General features: G+C 39.4%; 2 protein-coding genes across 3 annotated transcripts in view; both read left to right on the top strand.

The window, feature by feature from the left end:
• Positions 1-229: 229 nt before the first annotated feature.
• On the top strand, positions 230-1,447 carry LOC135467382 (uncharacterized). The gene has a single exon (XM_064745157.1). It carries the CDS (start codon positions 230-232, stop codon positions 1,445-1,447), a length of 1,218 nt encoding a protein of 405 aa, XP_064601227.1.
• A 6,948-nt stretch (positions 1,448-8,395) lies between these two features.
• LOC135467687 (conopressin/neurophysin-like) overlaps positions 8,396-21,074 on the top strand; it is a 31,690-nt gene continuing 19,011 nt past the window's right edge. The window contains exons 1-2 of one of the 2 annotated variants that reach the window (XM_064745495.1): positions 8,396-8,724; positions 19,697-19,860. In XM_064745495.1, coding sequence (XP_064601565.1) covers positions 19,726-19,860 — 135 coding nt within the window. In that variant the 5' untranslated portion in view covers positions 8,396-8,724; positions 19,697-19,725. Of the gene's footprint in view, positions 8,725-19,617; positions 19,861-21,074 lie in introns of those variants that run through there. The other variant, XM_064745496.1, reaches the window with a different exon arrangement.

Below are 21,074 nucleotides of genomic sequence, written 5' to 3'. Positions count from 1 at the left end.
ACAACAAAAAATCTCTCCACAAAGTTCTGATTTCTTTTTATTTTCCTTCCCTACTTTTAGATCTACTCGTGCAGATTTTATCCGAACTTTAGAAAGAGGGAGTGGAGAACAGAGCACACTTATGCCATTACGCTCAAATTTAAATATTTTCTAGATGAACACTAAAACATTTTCCCGCTATTACATCATCATTACGTTGTCTATTAGGAATATTACACACATCGTCAACATGAGTCATACCAGTCACACCAGTAGTAACCGCAACATTATCATCAACATGAGTCATACCAGCCACACCAGTAGTAACGGCACCATTATCATCAACATGAGTCATACCAGTCACACCAGTAGTAATGGTACCATTATCATCAACATGAGTCATACCAGCCACACCAGTAGTAACGGCACCATTATCATCAACATGAGTCATACCAGCCACACCAGTAGTAATGGTACCATTATCATCAACATGAGTCATACCAGTTACACCAGTAGTAATGGCACCATTATCATCAACATGAGTCATACCAGCCACACCAGTAGTAATGGTACCATTATCATCAACATGAGTCATACCAGTCACACCAGTAGTAACTGCACCATTATCACCAACATGAGTCATACCAGCCACACCAGTAGTAACTGCACCATTATCATCAACATGAGTCATACCAGCCACACCAGTAGTAACTGCACCATTATCATCAACATGAGTCATACCAGTCACACCAGTAGTAACTGCACCATTATCATCAACATGAGTCATACCAGTCACACCAGTAGTAACTGCACCATTATCATCAACATGAGTCATACCAGCCACACCAGTAATAACGGCACCATTATCATCAACATGAGTCATACCAGTCACACCAGTAATAACGGCACCATTATCATCAACATGAGTCATACCAGTCACACCAGTAGTAACTGCGCGATTATCATCAACATGAGTCATACCAGCCACACCAGTAGTAATTGTACCATTATCATCAACATGAGTCATACCAGTCACACCAGTAGTAATGGCACCATTATCATCAACATGAGTCATACCAGCCACACCAGTAGTAATGGCACCATTATCATCAACATGAGTCATACAAGTCACACCAGTAGTAACTGCACCATTATCATCAACATGAGTCATACCAGCCACACCAGTAATAATGGCACTATTATCATCAACATGAGTCATACCAGTCACACCAGTAGTAACTGCACCATTATCATCAACATGAGTCATACCAGCCACACCAGTAATAACGGCACCATTATCATCAACATGAGTCATACCAGCCACACCAGTAGTAACGGCACCATTATCATCAACATGAGTCATACCAGTCACACCAGTAGTAACGGCACCATTATCATCAACATGAGTCATACCAGTCACACCAGTAATAACAGCACCATTATCATCAACATTATTCTTCACCCGTAAAATGACCACCGCTGAAGAAAGTGGAGTATTCTTGAGCACAAAGTCAAACTCAAATCAAATAAATAAATTAAAAAATCTATGCGAAGCGTCGATCTTGACGTTTGCATCATACTGATGAGGTCCCATGCAGAATCAAAACGAGCTCCCGCTAGTTCAGGTGCACGTTTGAGTTCGGATGTGTGTCAGTTGACTGGTTCCGATGGCACAAAGCTAAGTGTGATTTAAGTCAAACTTGAAATGTTTGTTTATTTATTTGATTGGTGTTTTACGCCGTACTCAAGAATGTTTCACTTATACGACGACGGCCAGCATTATGGTGGGTGGAAAACGGGCACAGCCCGTAGGAAACCCATCCGCAAGTTGCTGACAGACCTTCCCACGTACGGCCGGAGAGGAAGCCAGCATGAGCTGGACTTGAACTCACAGCGACCGCATTGGTGAGAGGCTCCTGAGTCATTAGGCTGCGCTAGCGCGCTAACCAACTGAGCCATGGAGCCCCCCACCCCCCAAAATATGATTTTACAGAAACTTTTAGGGCCACAGAAAACCAAATGATGACCACCATATGAATGTAACCTGAGTACATATGTGTCAAAGTGTCAACTTCCAGAATCAAAAGTGTGGCATTGTGATGGGGCTTAAGCTTTAATTAAAAATTAAAAATGGCTTTGTGAAATCGGCCAGTGGCAAAGAGTGATGGATTTTCTTCTTTCCAAATTCCCGCTTACCGTCATACAAGTAAACTATAGTTGATTACCGCATTTAACCAGAATTAAATTATACTATTACCACCGTCAGTACCAGCACCAAGCAGCACCAAGCATAAATTTTATTTTTAAAGTCACAGAAATATCATTAACATGAAAACCATTGTTAAAATCTCTTCTATTAGTGGTATAATTGTGTCGTCATGTTTGCCCACAGGTTACGGATCACGGAAAACACCATTAAAACATCAACAAAATTTAAAAACACTATCATCAAGACTGTCACAAGGCGTTCCTCCATCTCGGGTAGTAGAGAAATTCACAATCAATCTGCTTACGTGTGCCCACTATTAAGGTTTATCGTTCCAGAGATTAGCCACCCCACCCGCACTCTCATTAATCCACTCGCCAGATAAACCACATGCAGATTTCCCCATCACCAAGCAAACCTGTACTTGTTGACACTTCACACAATGTCCAATATCCTAGCCATTGATCTTTCAAAGCATCTGCAAACAGAAGGGTTTTAAGTGATATTTCAATAATCCCCATGCATGTGTCACCTTGGGACATGGAATACGATTGAAATCGACCGTGTTTGCTAGAGACCAGGAGACACCAGTACATCACTGGAGGCAGTGCATCGGCGTGGGCTGAGACGCTGTTCTTCGTTACCTCACTCATTCTGTCAACAGACATGTACTACGGCCAGATAGTTTGAAATACAGAACATTAATTTCGCATTAGAATTTCCGATTCTATATTTGGAAGCCAAGTATAATGAGTACATATCTGTATCAAATACCTTCACAAAACAGAAACCACATGACCTGATTCCAAACAATTAGGTTTTTTTCTAGGTTTTATTTTGCTTTCAGTCTCATAACGTATGTGTTACGTTACATGATTTTGATAATATCAGACAATGGTTTTGATATCTGTTAATTAATAAGTTATTGCAACATCATGAACAGCTTCTGTGTGAACTGAACAAAAGAGAAGTACGTTAGTACGCCGCTTAGAGTGGAGATTAACAAACAGTTTCTCGTGTTTGAACAGAACAGAGTAGAACAGAATAAAACTCTGATGCACCGCGGAAAGGGCAGATACACGAACAGCTCCCTTATTTCAGCAGAACAGAACAGAACTGAACCCTGTACACCGCTTAGAACACAGATACACGAACAGTTTCTCCCGTTTTCAACAGAACAGAGCAGAGTTGAACCCTGGTACACCGATCTGTGGGCAGATACACTGACAACTTCTTCTGTTTGAACAGAAGATAACACAATTGAACAAACTTACACCTCTTAGTCGACAGATACACTAATAGCTTCTCCCGTTATAACATAAAGTAAATGAGCCCTGGTACACCGCTTAGAGGACACATACTCTAACAGCTTCTCCTGTTTTCAGCTGAACAGAGCAGAATTGAACCCTGGTACACCGTTTAGTGGGTAGGTACACTAACTGTTTCTCCTGTTTGAACAGAGCAGAATTGAACAATGCTACACCGCTTAGTGGGCGCCCGCTTAGAGCTCAGATACACTAACAGCTTCTCGTGTTTGAACAGAACAGGAAGGAATTGAATCCTTGCGCTCCGCTTAGAGGGCAGATACACTAACAGCTTCTCCTGTTTGAACAGAAAAGAATTGAACCATTGCGCCCGCTTACAGCTCAGATAAACTAACAGCTTCTCCTGTTTGAAAAGAACGGAATTGAACCCTTGCGTTCCGCTTAGAGGGCAGATACACTAACAATCAGTGAGCGTAACATTAATATACTGACAATCACACTTCATTTTCATTTAACAGATTTTGGAATTACAGATTTATACATGTCCGAATTATGTATCTTTAAAACCAGTAAAACACTGAATGGTTACACGGCTAGCCTATATCAACAATCAATGCATCCTCACACTGCCCTGTTTAACCGTTGTGAATACGCTACCGGTTTGAGATCGGAGTGCTCACCGACGTCCATCATGGTCTAAATTCACTTCCACGTTACATGGCGGTCACGGTTGTGAACACCACATTACCGCCCTTCACAAAGTACCCAACAAATGCCCTGACTTAAAGCCACAGTCAAGTCAAAACAACCTACATGGATTCACACACAACTCCTCAGTGGTCAAGAGCCGGACTTTCTTATATAATGTAAGACCGGAAAATGGCGAACGTCCCCACTCGCACTCCTTTGCGGGGCTTTTGTGGCTGGCATCTTTGCTGTCAGCAGACGGATGGGTCAAGAACTTGTCATACTAATGCCAATATACTGTCTTTGGCATGGTATTTCAGTGAAGGAGCACTATAGATATCTCCGACATTAGGGCCGGACTGCTTCAAGGAAACCCAGACTTGATATCAACTGGAATAATATTAACACTGAAGATCGGTGCTCTGATTTCTAAACTCATTAACTCTTTGGACACAACTTTAAAAGCTCAAATCCCAAAACATTTCTACTTAAAGTTTCATTATTCTTCAAAAGACTTAGAGCTGATTTTGTTAATTGTAAATTAATGGAAATCTCTTCCTTGCTAGATATGTACGTCAGCGCCTTTGATCCAGTGAGGAAACACTGGACAGGGGACAGGGTTAAGTCTGTTCAGTAAAAGGTAGGTTAACTAGTGTTATGGTCAACGGTGACACTGACACAGGCTTATTTGTTCATGCATATTTAAATACTGGTTTATTCACATGGAGTATAAAATCTCCCTAACGCTCTCCATGATTCTAAAGCCGGCATTGGTGTACCTCTAATAGGCCCTACACGTCTATTTCTGGGAAAGGCGTGGGTGAGTGTTAGAGGGTCTGACTCTGGGGTCAAAAAAGGTCATGCAACTGACAGATGATTACAGGAGCTATTCAAGTATACAGGTACACAAGCCTTGAGCATACCTACCACATACGTCATAGTGAAACTTGTCGCACCAAGCTGCTCACCGGCTTAATTAAACTTTCGAACGAAAAATCGAAGAATTTGTTCATAGCAGGCCTAATCACCACATTGCTAGTAACAGAAATAGCAGAAGCACCTGACCGGCCCCAATAGTACAGTTGGTAGAGCGTCCACTTCGGGATCGCTAGATCCAAGGTCAATCCTAAGACCTTAAAAAAAGAAGTTGTAACTTCCTTGCGTGGCGTTCAGCATGAAGGGGATAGTGCAACGACTGGTTGACCTCTATCAGTATAAGGGCTCTGGCGGGGCAGCTTACTTGCCTTCGGTAAGGCGTCTCAGTGAAGCAGCACTAGATAAAAGAGCAGTGGAAATCCGCCCTGCAACAAGGAGGCACATGCACTCCAAGGATTCCTTCGTCGTCACATGACTGAAAAATTGTTAAGTACGACGTTAAACCCAAAGCACTCACTATCTCACTCAGAAGCACCTGATTTTACAGAGGAAGGTTACGGAATACGAAAGGGTGTTCACAGCGATAGTTACTAACAGATTTGAATTTGTAATATTGGACACACCCAATCAATGATTAAAATGAGAAATTTGATACAAAGAGCAATTGCCTAATAATGAACGGTTCATGTTAATAATGTATAGTATCATTCGAAATCGAACTTCTATATGAAAATTGCACATTATACCTCAGTTGGATGATAGTTCAAGGCTTTTGAAATAAGGTAATAGCATACACTGATTACCGTATTGTCGTTTTTACAAATTGGGAATACGCTTAAACTTGAAAGTCAACATATGAAGAGTCCAGTTTTTTGGGGGTTACCATCTGAATAATCACAGGGAATTGCTACGTAATTTCAAATTATTTAGAACCATCTTAATATAAACTATGCACACCAAAGTTTCTGAACATGACATTTAAAGTGAGGAATATCATCCACGGTAATCAGCAGATACCATTTGGTTCTAGCTATCAAACATCTATTCATTCAACCTCCTGGTATCAGCTACAATGAATTTGGTATAATTTTATTTATTTATTTGACTGTAGCTTTACCCCAAATATACTCAAGAATTTATCACGGTGGTCAGTTTTATAAATGAAGGAAACCGGAGTAAACCTAGTTGCTAACGTACACATATGTATATCCTATGTATTAATGGACGAGAAGTGGTCTTCAAGGTAGATCAGACTGTGCAAATGGCCACACGAGCGTCGTCGACCATTTACTTCACTAAGACCCAATATCTGGTATAAGCTAAATTTTATCTCTTTATTTACCACCTGTCATAAGCTACCATGCAGCTGTTAATTTACCATACCATACGCCACGCGTGTGGAAAGCTCGGCATGCAGTACGATCAAATGAATAAATAAATTAATTATTGTAAATAATTATTAAATAGAATCCGCTTAGTTACCGTCTGGTATGTAACTATATGTGGTCAGTTACCGTGAGTAAAACAAGACAAAGTCTGACCGTTATTGACATGTATAATTTAATGTTATATATTATAACCTTTCGGCACATTGAAAGGCAAAATGTAAAAAAAAAAAAATAACCGCTCAGTATGAAATAAACAATAAATCAATATTTTTCAGTTGGCTGCATTTATTATGGTAACGCCTGGCAAAAAAATAAATTAGAAGAGAAAGAGTAACGCGAGATTTAACAATGGGTTATACACCGTTACCAAGGAAACACGATTGGAATCAATTGTCCATCCCCCCACAATCCCATATTCACCCTTAACCCACTCAACATCTATATTTACCCTTTCCTGCACGTAATGCCAAGAAGTATCAAACCTTTTGTATCAATGTATTAAATACTCGACAAATTTATGAAAACCATAACACATTTACTTAGCTGAATCATTTCCTCTTCTAAGCCATACTGTATTTATTTTATAAGGGTGATAACAACGTTTGTTTTGAGCCAATATCCTGGCAAACATCTGTCTGAAGCCAAGTTAAGTTCGAAATCGTAAAATACTTGCCTGTCGGTGTTTGTATAGAGAGTGAACAGCCGCCATATCATAAATCAAACGATTGCCCAATACTCCAGTCTCTACACCATGCTTTAGTTACTAGGTACAGTAATGTGTTCAAGCTTCCATCGTAATAAAAAATGACATTATCAAGATGCACTTTTCACCAATCAAGTGCAAGTTTAAGGAATTTAATAAAAAAGATAACACACATTTTTTTTCTTACTTACATTATCTAAATTTTACATCTAATAGTGACTGATTTTTGGGCCGTTTAAGGGACAAAAAATGATAGACTCTACTCAATATTTTATCCCAGTAACCCCAAATCTCAATACTCTACGCGCCATTTTCCAAACTTGCTCATTTCTCTTCGACCGAAAATCAGGTTTTCTATCACCAACCAAGAAGTATGAAATCTTTATGAAGGTTATACTGAACACAGGGAAAGTCCCAATCGGGATTGGAATCCTCCCCAGACTAGGGAAGGAATGATACAGAAAGATCATGAGTATTGGGCACACATTAGAATCTTAATTTAGATCAGTTTACAATGTTCTCCACTCTTTCCTCACCCCGCCATGAGGACATGATACCGCTTCTAAATTCCTCGTCGTGGAAGGTCGTTAGTTCGCAACAGAAAGTCACTTAAAGAACCACAGTTCACTGAGCCTCCACAACAACCACTTAAATCATATATTATTAATGGTTAATAACTGTCCATTTTACTTTTCTTACTTTTTGTAATCCGTGGAGTAAAAGGTCGATATGGGGATGATGTTAACAGTTCTAACCTTTCAACAACTAACCAGAGACATGTTTGAAAGCTTGCATAATAGTATTAATCCTGAATTTGCGTAAATGGTAACTTTACTCTTCACCAAAAAAATAAACTGGTGTGAGTTTGAGGTGTTTGTCATATGGAGGGGTGTGGAATTGGAAGTGGATTGCTTGGTACCGAAAGACTAGAAGAAACATTACAGGTAAAATGTAGATGTAAACATTAATAACAGATCAACAGATCAGCTACCATATACGTTTGTGAGCACTTGCTTAATATTCTCAAACTTTAGTCTTCCAGCTATTTACGCCATACGATGCTCCCTGACAAGGGTAACTCAATCTCTGTCACAGTTACACAAATGTATCTGTGCCTAAGCATTCATGACCATACTTGTGGATTGGTCAGTCGCTTGAAGTTTTGTGCGGTGGTCTATTAGTAACATCCTCAGTCCAGCCTCCCCCTACCCCCGAACAGCCAGTCCGGAGTGAACCTCCCCCGAGGATCCTGAGAGAGCAGCCGGTGACCACTCTCCACTCACTGCCTCGCTAATATATTTGCTTCTTCCATCGAACAGCCAGGTGTAGATTGTGTTGACAGAAACACTGGTGGATGTTTAGCTTCCCATTCAGAAGCGACACTACTATTGCCGGTGTCTGCCATCAATTGCGTGGCGACTCTCCCTGTATTGTCAACAAGTGCGCGGTCGAGAAGAAGAGGCTTTGTTATAGATGCGGAGAGGAATAACTCCGTGATCGTGTTTGTCGGCGTCCCTGATACTCCCTCACATCACTGATCGCGTATAAAATCGAGCACAATCGATCTGTAGGGTTCAGAGTCAGGCAGTCGGCATCATTAAAAGTCATTAAGAAAAACAGGTAAGTTCATTATCTACCTTACTCCGTAATGTCTCCACTAATTATCTCCATGCAAATTTGATTCAATTTTGGAGATTTTTAGATTGCATTGCGCATTTTTTCACAGATATCAGTAGTGCTAATTGAGTAATACTACTATCAACATTATCATTAGCATGTAGGGTCAGACTATTATCACCCTGCCCTCAACCGACCCAATGCTTTATTGTTTTCCTGTTGTCCGTTCTAACTCAATCAATGAATAGTCTAAAAAGCTGCCGTCAATAATTTAAATAAGTCGCCTTTCCCCGTCACAATGCGTTTATATTGGTGTGGTATCTCGAATGGCTTCCAGAATTTGAAGCAAACTGTTATGCATGTACCCATGCAGTGGTTCAATATGGTGACGCCAGATTGTGTCTGTTGTTTGCCTTGTGTGCGATTTCTCTAATTGTATTAACTTTTTTAAACAAATAATTGTTTGAAAAAAATTTTTTTTCCAACTTACCTTTTCAATACAAACTCAATGATGCGAAAAGTACGGGTTGTTTTCTTATTGGTTTGAAACTTTTGAATGTTTTGAACAGTCAGTATCTGTATGGGGCTTTAAAGCTTTATTGCTCCATGTTGTCAGCATATTACATCTGTAAAGCCTTTTGTACATCGAGGGCCAACTTTACACAGCTTTATACAACGTAAACAATCCCTCACTTTATGGAGGTAAAACACAGACGGACCTCATTTATAAAGGTTTAATGTAGATGAACTTCACGCTGTGAAAGTACAATAAAGGAGGGCCTCACCTTATAGAGATACAACACAAACTGACATAAACTTGTGGTGGCATAACAGATATTGACGTCGTCTTATGGAGGTACAAGACAGGCCGCCTTTACTTTACGGAGGTGCAGTAAGACAGAACTCACCTCACAAAGGTACGAGGCAGGAAAAACGCCCTTTGTGCTGTACACAGACATATATTACTTGTTTGAGATTGGCGCATATCTCAAGTGGAACATGGAACAAAGTCACGTAGACCTGTATTGTGAGAGAATATCTACAGATCATTCGCTTATGAATGAATCCACATCTGACAAATTGAACATATAATCAAACTGGTATATGACAAACTACCAAGCCTTTATGTATATACATTGAAAAAAGCGTAGTGCGTGAGCCAACTGCAGAATGTGTGGAAGCTGGCTTTCTGAATGTGTCCATTCATGCGTGTGGGAAAAGTAATCATCGAAGTAGAAGTTAATACATGTGTGTTAAGGACACGCGTGAACTGATATCTGAATACCTGGGTATAAGGGACACACGTGAACTGATATCTGAATACCTGGGTATAAGGGACACACGTGTGCTGATATCCGAATAAGTGGGTGTAAGGGACTCACGTGTTGGTATCTGAATACGTGGGTGTAAGGGACTCACATGTGTTGATATCTGAATACGTGGGTGTAAGGGACACAAGTGTGTTGATATCTGCATACGTGGGTGTAAAGGTCACAAGTGCACTGATAGCTGAATAGGTTTGTATAAATGACATAAGCGTTCTGATATCTGAATACTTGGGTGCTTATATCTGAATGAGTTTGCATGGATGGGAAATATATATGTATACAGACAACTGAATACTGGGTGCAAAGTACACAGGTGTAGTTGTATCTGAATACTTGACTGGATAGGATACCGTTGTACGGTTTCTTAATATATACACGTACTTCTGATAGCTGAATACTTGGATACAGAGGATATAGGTGTATTGTTCACTGAAAATATGGGTGCAAACGGGACATATACAGTATGTTGATATCTGAATACATAGAAAGGCAAACGAAGATTGTAACTGTACTGATATCTGAATGCATGGGTGCTGTGGATATTGGTGTGCTGATATCTGAATGCTTGGGTCCTGTGGATATTGGTGGACATGGGTCCAGATTATATAGGTGTGCTGATGCAGAAGAATATAGGCCAATATAAGTGTGCTTATATCTGAATGCGTATGTCCGCATGATACAATATTTTTTTGTTTCATTATTGCTTAACGCCCTATTGAAGAATTTGAGAAGAATGTAAGTGTGTGGATACCTGAATCCATGGGTGCGATGTACTGACACCTATATGGATGTGTATTCTAGTAAAATACATGTGGTGAAGCATACATAAATGAACTGAATATATATCATGCATGTGACGATACGAGACAAATCGGTGGCAGGTGGATACGATCTCACGATCCTTATTGAATATGCAAACACGTGTGCAGTATATCGACTGCAGAGTAGCACATAGAACAGTGATGTAACAAAGCCGTTTATTTGTCAGAACACACCTAGTATATTACATGACAGGTGACACATTCATGCTAACAGCGGTATGTTCAGATTGACTCTTCAATAACTGATAGGGAGTTTTTGGTGTCCATGGCACGGAAGGATGGGTGTGTATAAACCAGGTATTTATTCAGCACTCAGTGGCCGTTAATCCACCACTCCTCGGATAGTCTACCCTAATGGTTCTTCTCTCTGATGCATCACGGTTACATTGTTTTATTCTGAAGCTAATGCGGACAAATAACCACACCGAATCATGTCAGGGAACCACGCAGAGTGTTTCGCAATATTAAATACTGTATGACCTCTTACAGTAAACAACTATACTGCAACGGTTAAAAATAGTACATAGCAAATATTCAAATTTGAAAAAAAAAAACACATATTGCAAATATCCCTAGGACTTTAACATTTTAATATAGTTTAAATTTCTTTCCAAAAATCTAACTAAAAATAATGTCTTGTACATATATTTTAGTGCTTCGTTTGTTGAAGTCCGATCTCTAGCTTTTGTTTTCTTCCATCTCAAGAGCTAATTCTAATATTTATGAAGTGTTAATTCTGTGCATTTATGTGTTCAAAAAAAGATTTAAGAAAAAAAATTAAAAAAAACTTTTAGCCTTCCATCTTTAAATAAGCAATGTATTTTGTTTCTATATACTTTTAAACGAACAAAATTAATACATTGATATAAATTTCCTGCAAAGTGATCCAGATTACATTTACTGGAGTTTTCAGTTTTTTCAGTTTGCTGTTTATATCATGTTTGTTTCACTTGATGCAATATGGATTTTAGAAAAAAGTTTGTTTTTTGTCGATAGACCTTTCTATGCCGGCAGCTGGGAGGGGTGCCTAGCAACGCCAAGGGGACGTCACTCGCAGCCTCATCACCATCTGTCACCATTGTGGCCCCTCGCCCAGAATTTCAAACTTTCATCATTAAAACTGATACCTGCCCAAAGCTTAGACAATTCCCATCATTTTGATACCAAGCATGCACCTGTACACCAAAAACGGCAGACCGGCAGCCAAAAAAGACTTTATATCCTAAAGTTACACAGAATTACATTCGTCATTTTTTCCCTCCTGAAAAACGGAAGTTGTAATGGGGGTCTGTGTCCATCTACTTTTCTTTCAATTTACGGGTATAGCGAAGACTAATCAAACTAAAGTCGAATAAACTCCCAATTTGTTTCATACCCACCAAGCCTTAGCACCAGAGTTTGTATATATTTAAACCATAATTTCCGTTCCCTGCTGTTAAAAAATTTAGCTGGCCCGTCGGGCTTTCTTAGCGCAACTCCAGTTACCCTGGCAAAGATTTCACTTCGTTATTACTACTACCTGTAGTATGTGATTCAGTATTGGGTATTGTTTTTGCTGGAATTGTTTTTCGCCGCACTGAAGAGTATATCATTTATACAACGACGCCCAGTATTATAACGAGAGGAGACCGGGTTCGGAGAAACTCATCCTTCTCCTTCCTTCTCACGTATGTTTGAGGAAGGATACAAATTTGTTTCCTTTGACGTCGATTCCCGTCAACTTTCTTCTAAAAATTATTGTAGATATTTTGTCAGAATTTAACTGTAGATATTTTGTCAGGATTTAACTGTAGATATTTTGTCAGGATTTAACTGTAGATATTTTGTCAGAATTTAACTGTAGATATTTTGTCAGGATTTAACTGTAGATATTTTGTCAGAATTTAACTGTAGATATTTTGTCAGGATTTAACTGTAGATATTTTGTCAGGATTTAACTGTAGATATTTTGTCAGAATTTAACTGTAGATATTTTGTCAGGATTTAACTGTAGATATTTTGTCAGAATTTAACTGTAGATATTTTGTCAGGATTTAACTGTAGATATTTTGTCAGGATTTAACTGTAGATATTTTGTCAGGATTTAACTGTAGATATTTTGTCAGGATTTAACTGTAGATATTTTGTCAGAATTTAACTGTAGATATTTTGTCAGAATTTAACTGTAGATATTTTGTCAGGATTTAACTGTAGATATTTTGTCAGAATTTAACTGTAGATATTTTGTCAGAATTTAACTGTAGATATTTTGTCAGAATTTAACTGTAGATATTTTGTCAGAATTTAACTGTAGATATTTTACCAGATACTACTATTAGAGTATAAGGTAAGAAAGTAATTACTACAATTGTGAAAGTTAATCCTACAGTCTTGTACACCTTTCTTATTTAAGGTTTAAATAGTATGCTGTACTGACATATATTTTGTGGCCTATGGGCCCCCAACATGACTAGCAGACATTATGATGAATGAGCTTTATTACATGCAGAGGGCCACTTGACCTATGAGCATATATTGTAATCCATCTATCATTTAGATGGATGGCGGACAAGTGGTTTGGTACAGCACGCATTTGAAATACAAACATTTAATCGGTGGAATAAATCTAAACGTCATATTAATCTAATTCATCTAATACGATCATGTAAAAAAAACGGCTTTTGATACATAAAGAGATGTACTTATATGCAATTGTACAATGCCAGCTTTCAACAATCGTGTCTCCAATAAAAGAAGATATTAAAGACAATGTATTTGATGATGGAATTATTAGAGAGTATATGCGATACGTCGGTGGTACGATTCAGCATTGGGCATCCAGACTACTCACTTTACGATTGGGAGGCTTGCTAAGCAAGGATCTCGTGGGCACCGTTTTGAAGATGTGAAGATGTGGACAATGCTGACCAACTCTATACTTCTTCTTTACTCAAAGATGCTTTGAATTAGCTACTAGGCGGGAAACACCCAAACTGGAAAGTTCTATACACGTCTGGTCAGTTGGTATTATTCGGATATTATATAACGCTATTAACATTTTTAAAAGGCTATACCAGAGACTTTTTGGGGAGAAACTTTCGATAATGAACTTTATTGCCGATACTGAACGGTAAGTTGTGCACGGACGAGGCTCATACTTTGTAAAATGTATTATTATTCCAAAACAATAACAAAACAAATTGCTTTTGCAAAAATCTCCGGCATAGCCTCTTTGTGGTAACTGATTGACTGATTGAAAATACGCACGTGTGTTACACAATCTCAAAACAATTTGTTGTAGTGCTGTCTTGACGATAGCAGGAATGAAGTGTTGTAATATTGATCGAAGTTGTTATTGACTGATATTTTCTAGTAACATTTCTCTTATATTCCCACGACCTTTTAAACCATTATGCTCATAAGAATGAATAAATTTGCTAAACTACTCAGAAAGAGAGTGAAATGTAGTTTTTACAATTAAGCAAATTCCCCGAATAATATTTTGCTTTCTTATGCAAAAAAGAAAGGTAGGAATGGCAGAAATGAACGATATAGAAGGTATTGATATATACAAACGTTAACAAAGATATTTCTCGTAAATTTAGATGTGACTTAATCCGTAAGACTACCTCTACCAAAATTATTTAGCACTGCGTTAATCACCAATCAAATAAATAATTCTGTGATTCAAGAAATGAAAAGATAAATATGATTGTTTTCGTAAGGCATCCACCATTAGCTTAATATGGGGATTAAAGAAACATAGACACGCGTGGCGGTGACAAATCATTTACTGAAGTGTAAATGTCCACTACAAGTTAGACGCTTGACATTACCAGAATACACTGGAGAACAAGGTGGTTTGTAATATATGTTGTTTGCTTTATTTGACATTATCATGAACATCAAATTATACATTAAGAATCAACACGACGCGATACTCTTCTCAGTCGTGCATCGACCATTTGTGTTAGAAATGGTTCCTGGCTCTCAGAAAGTAGAGAATGTTTGACAACTAGAAAGTGCCGCTGATGATTTGATGAACGTACCCTCAGTTATCTATTAAGTAAATCACGAATACAAATTACTGAGTTAGCGTTTTTTATTATATTCCTACCTGGACATGTCAGTCCTAACTCCACTTGAGGATAAATGTCCCCTTGTTCAGGAACTAAAATGTTCCTGTTCTTAATGACCTCCAAGTCAACCAAAACCGTTTTCTATTTTTCCTAATTGCTGGTGCTCCAGATAAAGCAGAAATCACCATTGTCTTTTGTTGATACGTCCAAACAGGCAAATCTCTCCGTTGATAACAAGGGAAAGTGAATCGCAATAAGTTCAGTCATCCGTCCTTAGAATGAGCCGGTAAGAGCTGTACTCATAAAAACATTCGTTATCATTTGGGTTCAAGCTCGAGTGACGGTGTAAAACCGATCAAATAACACCAGCTGAGAACAGAGTCGTGTTTGCACTTTATCTTCAAACCGTGCGCTCAATTAACATCACACTGAGGGTCGGGCAATCGGCCTGGGGTTGTACCACCGTAGATCTGGACGATGAAAGCAAAGGTCGGGGGTTGAGACCAGTCATGTGTTCGTCACGTATCGCTCAGGTCTTTACCGTGCTCATTCTGGATCTGTGACGTTCGATCTTTGGACAAAGTTGTTCAGTTCATTTGGTTCACTCCGAGCTTGTGTTTATAACAATTAGTTTTACAGCTTCCCCTACAATACAGAGCTTGTCCTTGATAAGGGAGATAGCCACGCCACGTTAGCACCGTCTGACTGACTCGGTGGTGCTGAGTGGTCACCGACCCGGATACCTTCCCCCTGGGTACGGGACTAGTAAAACTGACTTACTGACCGTCTACCTTGCTTCAGTTTGTCTGTTTGCCTCTGTAACATGTTCGATCAATGTCTTTGCGCTTGGCTGGTTGCAGAATAGGCCCTGCATCACTGTGTGAACTTTTGTTCAAACACGCCAGCTTTCTGTCCCTGTGTAACAAACAATAACCGCGTGTTACGCTCTTTGTGGGTCTAGAAATGATACCACTGCCGGAGTCAAACTCACTTTGTAGCTGCAATATCTAAGTTCAGTCTATCTAAGTGAATTTTCTGTTAGATGGAAACTCACTTTCTATCTGTATTCTGTTCTGTCTATCCCAGTGAATTCACTGTTACATAGAAACTCTCTTAGTAGCTGTAAATTTTAAGATCTGTGTATCCAAGTGAATTCACTGTTACATAGAAACTCTCTTAGTAGCTGTAAATAATTTTAAGATCTGTCTATCCAAGTAAATTCTCCGTCAGGTAAAAGACTCACCCTGTACGTGTACACCTAAGTTCCGTTTGTCCCGGTGAATTCTCGGTCAGACAGACTCGCTCCGTAGCTGTAAGATCGAAGTTAGTCTGTCCCAGTGAATTCACTGTCAGATGGAATATTCACTTTGTATCTGTAATATCTGTAAGTTCTGTCTACCCCTGTGTTTCAGATGGAAACTATGTGCCAGTAACATCTATGTAACATATGTTTACCTCAGTAAATAATCCGTCAGACGGAAACTCACTTTGTACAAATAAGACTGAACTTATTTCTACTTCGCCGGACTTGTCTTTTGCCTGTCCTCAATGATTTCTCGGAATACCTGACAAATCTTCTGATTCAAAGCTACGCCTAAACCAGAGATAGTTGGATTCGATCTTTACATCATTAGCGACAAGAACAATTCTACAGGCGATTTAAACATTGCACAATACCCGTACAATATCATGTTGTCCAGCGTACAAAACGACAAAAAACAAAAGGAACGAAAGAGTACACAATCAGTAACGGTGGGCAGACCAGCTGGGACGGGGTCTTCCATATTTTTCCTCATTGTTTCTCGTCATCAGTGACAGCGTAATCTGTATCCGCGCTTCCTGTGGAATAAGGTCTATAGACATAACGAAGGCCTTTCACGTTGTTCTTGTCACTTTTTAACGAAAGATGCTCCTGAACAACGGGTTCGTTTTTATACGTTCTAGAAGATTTAACTTCTTCCTCCTTACGTCATTTCTAAAGATTTATTTCTCCCCAGTTGTAAATGATGTGCGCAAGATACTGAGCCATAGGGAATTTTAATTCTGGGTGGCCATTTTTTTTATATTTCAAACAGCATTTTCATCTAGGCTTACTGGTGGCTTATGTCAATGTTTCAAGATTCACTATATACAACAAGAAGTTCAACAAGCACGGATTATCGGGAGCTTCACCAGAAAGTCTAGGCAGTTTGATTGCGGACAAACTTTAATATTGACATGCTCTACACATGCGCGTATCTTTTATATACATTTTTTAAAAATCCGGTTAAAATGTTGCTTTTGCGCCTTGGTGCGGTCAACCCCTACAAAGTATCTAATTAGCATTAATGTGAATGTAAAACAGTAACCAGGTTTACGACTCGTAAATAAAATCTTGTGGTCCTGATGCTGACATAGAATGACTTTAATCTCATTAATTCAGTGACGCGTATTAACACTAAATAACTGTTGATAAGTAACGGTATAGAGTGAGTGGGTAAGTGAGTGAGTGAGTGCTTGGGGTTTAACGTCGTACTTCACAATTTTTCAGTCATATGCCGACGAAGGAATCCTTAGAGTGCATGTAATGTGCCTCCTTGTTGCAGGACGGACTTCCACCGCTCTTTTATCTTGTGATGCTTCACTGAGGCGCCTTACCAAAGGCAAATAAGGCGCCCCGCCCGAGCCATTATACTGATACGGGCCAACCAGTTGGTTGCACTATCCTCTTCATGCTGAACGCCAAACTTCCTCTCTTAAAGTTAAGGGCATAGAAGCCTCCTTCGTGTCTTATTCAACTATTATTATAGCTCCATATTTTCAAGCTCGGTAACTTTACTTCATATTCACCGATCCTATTTGTTCAATGCTATAAGGCAACACTGGTAGGTATTACTTTTAATTTACTTTATCTGTACTTAATACCCCTCTGTATATATTTACTTTACCTGCATATTCTTTTCATAAAATGTGTCATTTCTTCTTATTGGTTAATTCTTAAATAAAAATACAACAGTAGTCGTGACTCCTTGTACGGAAAGTGTCCGTACAAAAGATAACGATAATTTTAACAATCCCAAGAAAACGGATCACAACCCAGACAGACGCAATCAAATTTAGAGTCTTATAAAGTTGTGGAAACACGCATTGTATGAATGAGTTATCGCCGATGGGAAGGAACTCTCTAATGCTTCAGATAAATCTAATGAGTTAAAAACTGAACTATTGCGCGGGAGTTTGACCTGGAGTAAAATGATTGGTGGTCTACTCTATTAATTAATTACGGCTCTAGCCTAGACATAGATTGGTTAATGCAAAAAACAGTTGTGGTTATTTATTGATTTTAAGAGGACATCTTGTTCGACGAACAAAATGCCATTTTCTACGAGTACATGTAGACAAAATTCTTAAGTTGTCCATCCTTTTATCAGGACCTGATCATATTTTTAGACAAAGTTTCTGATTCTAAAACATTCCTGGTGTCTTCTTTGGCATCATAATAAATATTAACTGCTTCTCTTTACACGGCTCCGTCTTAATTTTTTTATCTTTTATACCCTCTTAGCCTTTGGTGGTTTGTGTTTGTAGAACGATGTTTTATAAGTGGCCTTGAGATTATTGACTCAGAAAGCTCATTATGGTTAACGATTGGTGTATTATAATGTCTGTCACGGCGCCTGAATTTAGCGGGGATGGGATGTCAACGTACTTTTGATCTTGTTGAATCTGGTGATGGTGAGCTATATCAGAATACTGCTTACGAGTCGTAATAGCGTGGTTATAACCGAGAATTTTGAGAGTCTCAACCTGATGAATGGACGGACGAACGGTTATGGCTGATCGCCACATTTCTGATAAGTATGGTGAGTCAAATGGGACGGAAACTTGAACAAGAATTGGATGTAAGGTGCGAAGAAATTTCGGTGTAGTGAGTGCGGTTTCTGAGTTAAGTGAGTACTAGATGAAACTGGGGTGAATACCAGGCGAATAGCCAATGCGTGGTCAGGTTAAGTTTATTTATTTATTTATCTGATTGGTGTTCTACGCCGTACTCAAGAATATTTCACTTATACGACGGCGGTCAGCATTATGGTGGGTGGAAACGGTGCAGAGGCGGGGGGAAACCCTCGACCATCCGCAGCTTGCTCGAAGACCTTCCCACGTACGACCGTAGAGGAAGCCAGCATGAGGTCAGGTTAAGTGTATATGGGAATAGGCCTACAAAGCAAAAATTTGCTTGATACAGAGCACGTGCTGGTGGTGGTTATATTCGGTACTATTTCGTCATTCTGGTGCAATCCAAGGGTTAACGATGTGTTCACGGGACGCCCCGATGATATGATAAGCCCACTATGTACTCAACCTTTACTTACATCGTCAGGTATAGTAGAACAGTTTTTTTTTTCTTCTTAAAAAAAAATCAGAGTTAAAAACACTTAATAAACATCCCTGTCATTTTGATGTGACAATCCTGAAAGCAATGTTGACTCGGTGTGATTAGATAAACCTTGTCTGTTAGTCAGAGAGGAAGCGGGGTCTAAAGTCAGCGAATTGCGTTGAGCGAGTATGGAAATGCTTTTACTCCGTCAATAAATCTGACTGAACGGCCTCGCCCGGAACCTGGATACATAAGGCTGGAGGTTGCGACCGTGTGGCGATTGGCTGATGGGGACAGGTAGCGGGTGGGTGGTTGGATGTTAATGTTATAACAACTGATGAAGCTCTGTCAACCCACTGGTCACCTGGAAAACCGCGTCGTCTTCAGCTTACTGTCTTTTCTTTCTTTCAGTTGACGATATACATTGGGGTGTTAGAGACATGGCCTCGTGGTCACTAGAAACAACCGTTCTCATACTGTGCTTGTCAGTCTTCTCAACAGAGGCTTGTTTTATCCGAAACTGTCCGCCAGGGGGCAAACGGAGTTTACCTGTTCTAGACCACACGCCAAGAAAGGTAAGTCACACATTTTTAATTAATTTTATCCGAACTCTGCTGTATAATTATATAATACTGAAGGACCTGATGTTGTGCTGGGGGAAATAGGGTTAGATTTCTGACAGGGGAAACATTAAATGTGATTTATACACCTATCAAAACATTCTGCTATAGGGGAATACCTGAAACAGAAGGTGAAATTAACGACAGTCGTCGGTGATGTAACAACCCACGCACGGTGTGGGCAACTTATAGTGTTCATCTTAACAGGTCTAATGGGAGAGGGGGGGGGGGCTCTGAAAAGAAACGTGGACTCTTTATTGTGCTTATGATTTTGAACGGCTGTAAGTTGATAATTAAAAATTGCGGCTGGGAATTAAGACTTACCGTTATCTGGTTAATCATTATTTATTCTTTCATTTGTGTAGTGATTTACGTCATGTTCAGCAGCTGCAGTATGTCACTGATATGACAGAAGTCAAGTTTATACGTGGGGGAACTGATATCTTGTTAAAATCACCACCAGTACTTCTTGACGTGTGAGGTACGCAGCACTCATTAGATTAGCCTGTGCGTACTCAGCCCATGTCATCTGTAAGGTGAAACAACCAATACTTAACCTTTGTTACCTGCGAGATTTGCCAGTGCGCATACTCAGTCCGTCTGTAAGGTGATACAGCTAATGCTCAATCTTTAAAACCAGTGAGATCAACTTCTGAATACATCATGAGGTAACATTAGCCTGCGCATATACTCAGTCCAACAGGCCTATCTTTAAAGTGACACAGCCAAACACTCAGTCCGTGAAGCCTATCTGTAAAGTGACATAGCCAAATACTCAGTCTTTATAACCAGTGGAATTAACTTCTACATGTATGATACCTTCTACTCATTGCTTTTCACCACAGGGGGGAGTCTTTGCTACAAGTAGCACATGTAAGTTTACGCAGTACTCAACATTTATAGTCAGTAACAGTGGGGATACACTGAACTTGAGACTTATTACGAGTCTGTGTGAGGATATGTAGATCTTCACACTTTTTAGCAGTAGGCCTACATATGGGGCTACACAGAACTTCACACTTACTACCAATATGTGTGGGGATACATAGAACTTCACACTTATTACCAATACATTGGGGATACATAGAACTTCACACTTATTACCAATACGTTGGAGATACATAGAAATTCACACTTATTGCCAGCAAGGGTGGGAGATATATAGAACG

Source organism: Liolophura sinensis, chromosome 6, assembly GCF_032854445.1.
Source record: "Liolophura sinensis isolate JHLJ2023 chromosome 6, CUHK_Ljap_v2, whole genome shotgun sequence".
NCBI lineage: Eukaryota > Metazoa > Mollusca > Polyplacophora > Chitonida > Chitonidae > Liolophura > Liolophura sinensis.
The sequence above is the reverse complement of the archived record's forward strand: the minus strand, read 5'-3'. Positions and strand labels throughout refer to the sequence as shown.

Excerpts from the sequence above, each read along its gene's own strand:
- LOC135467382 (XM_064745157.1), top strand. The coding sequence starts at position 230 with ATGAGTCATACCAGTCACACCAGTAGTAACCGCAACATTATCATCAAC.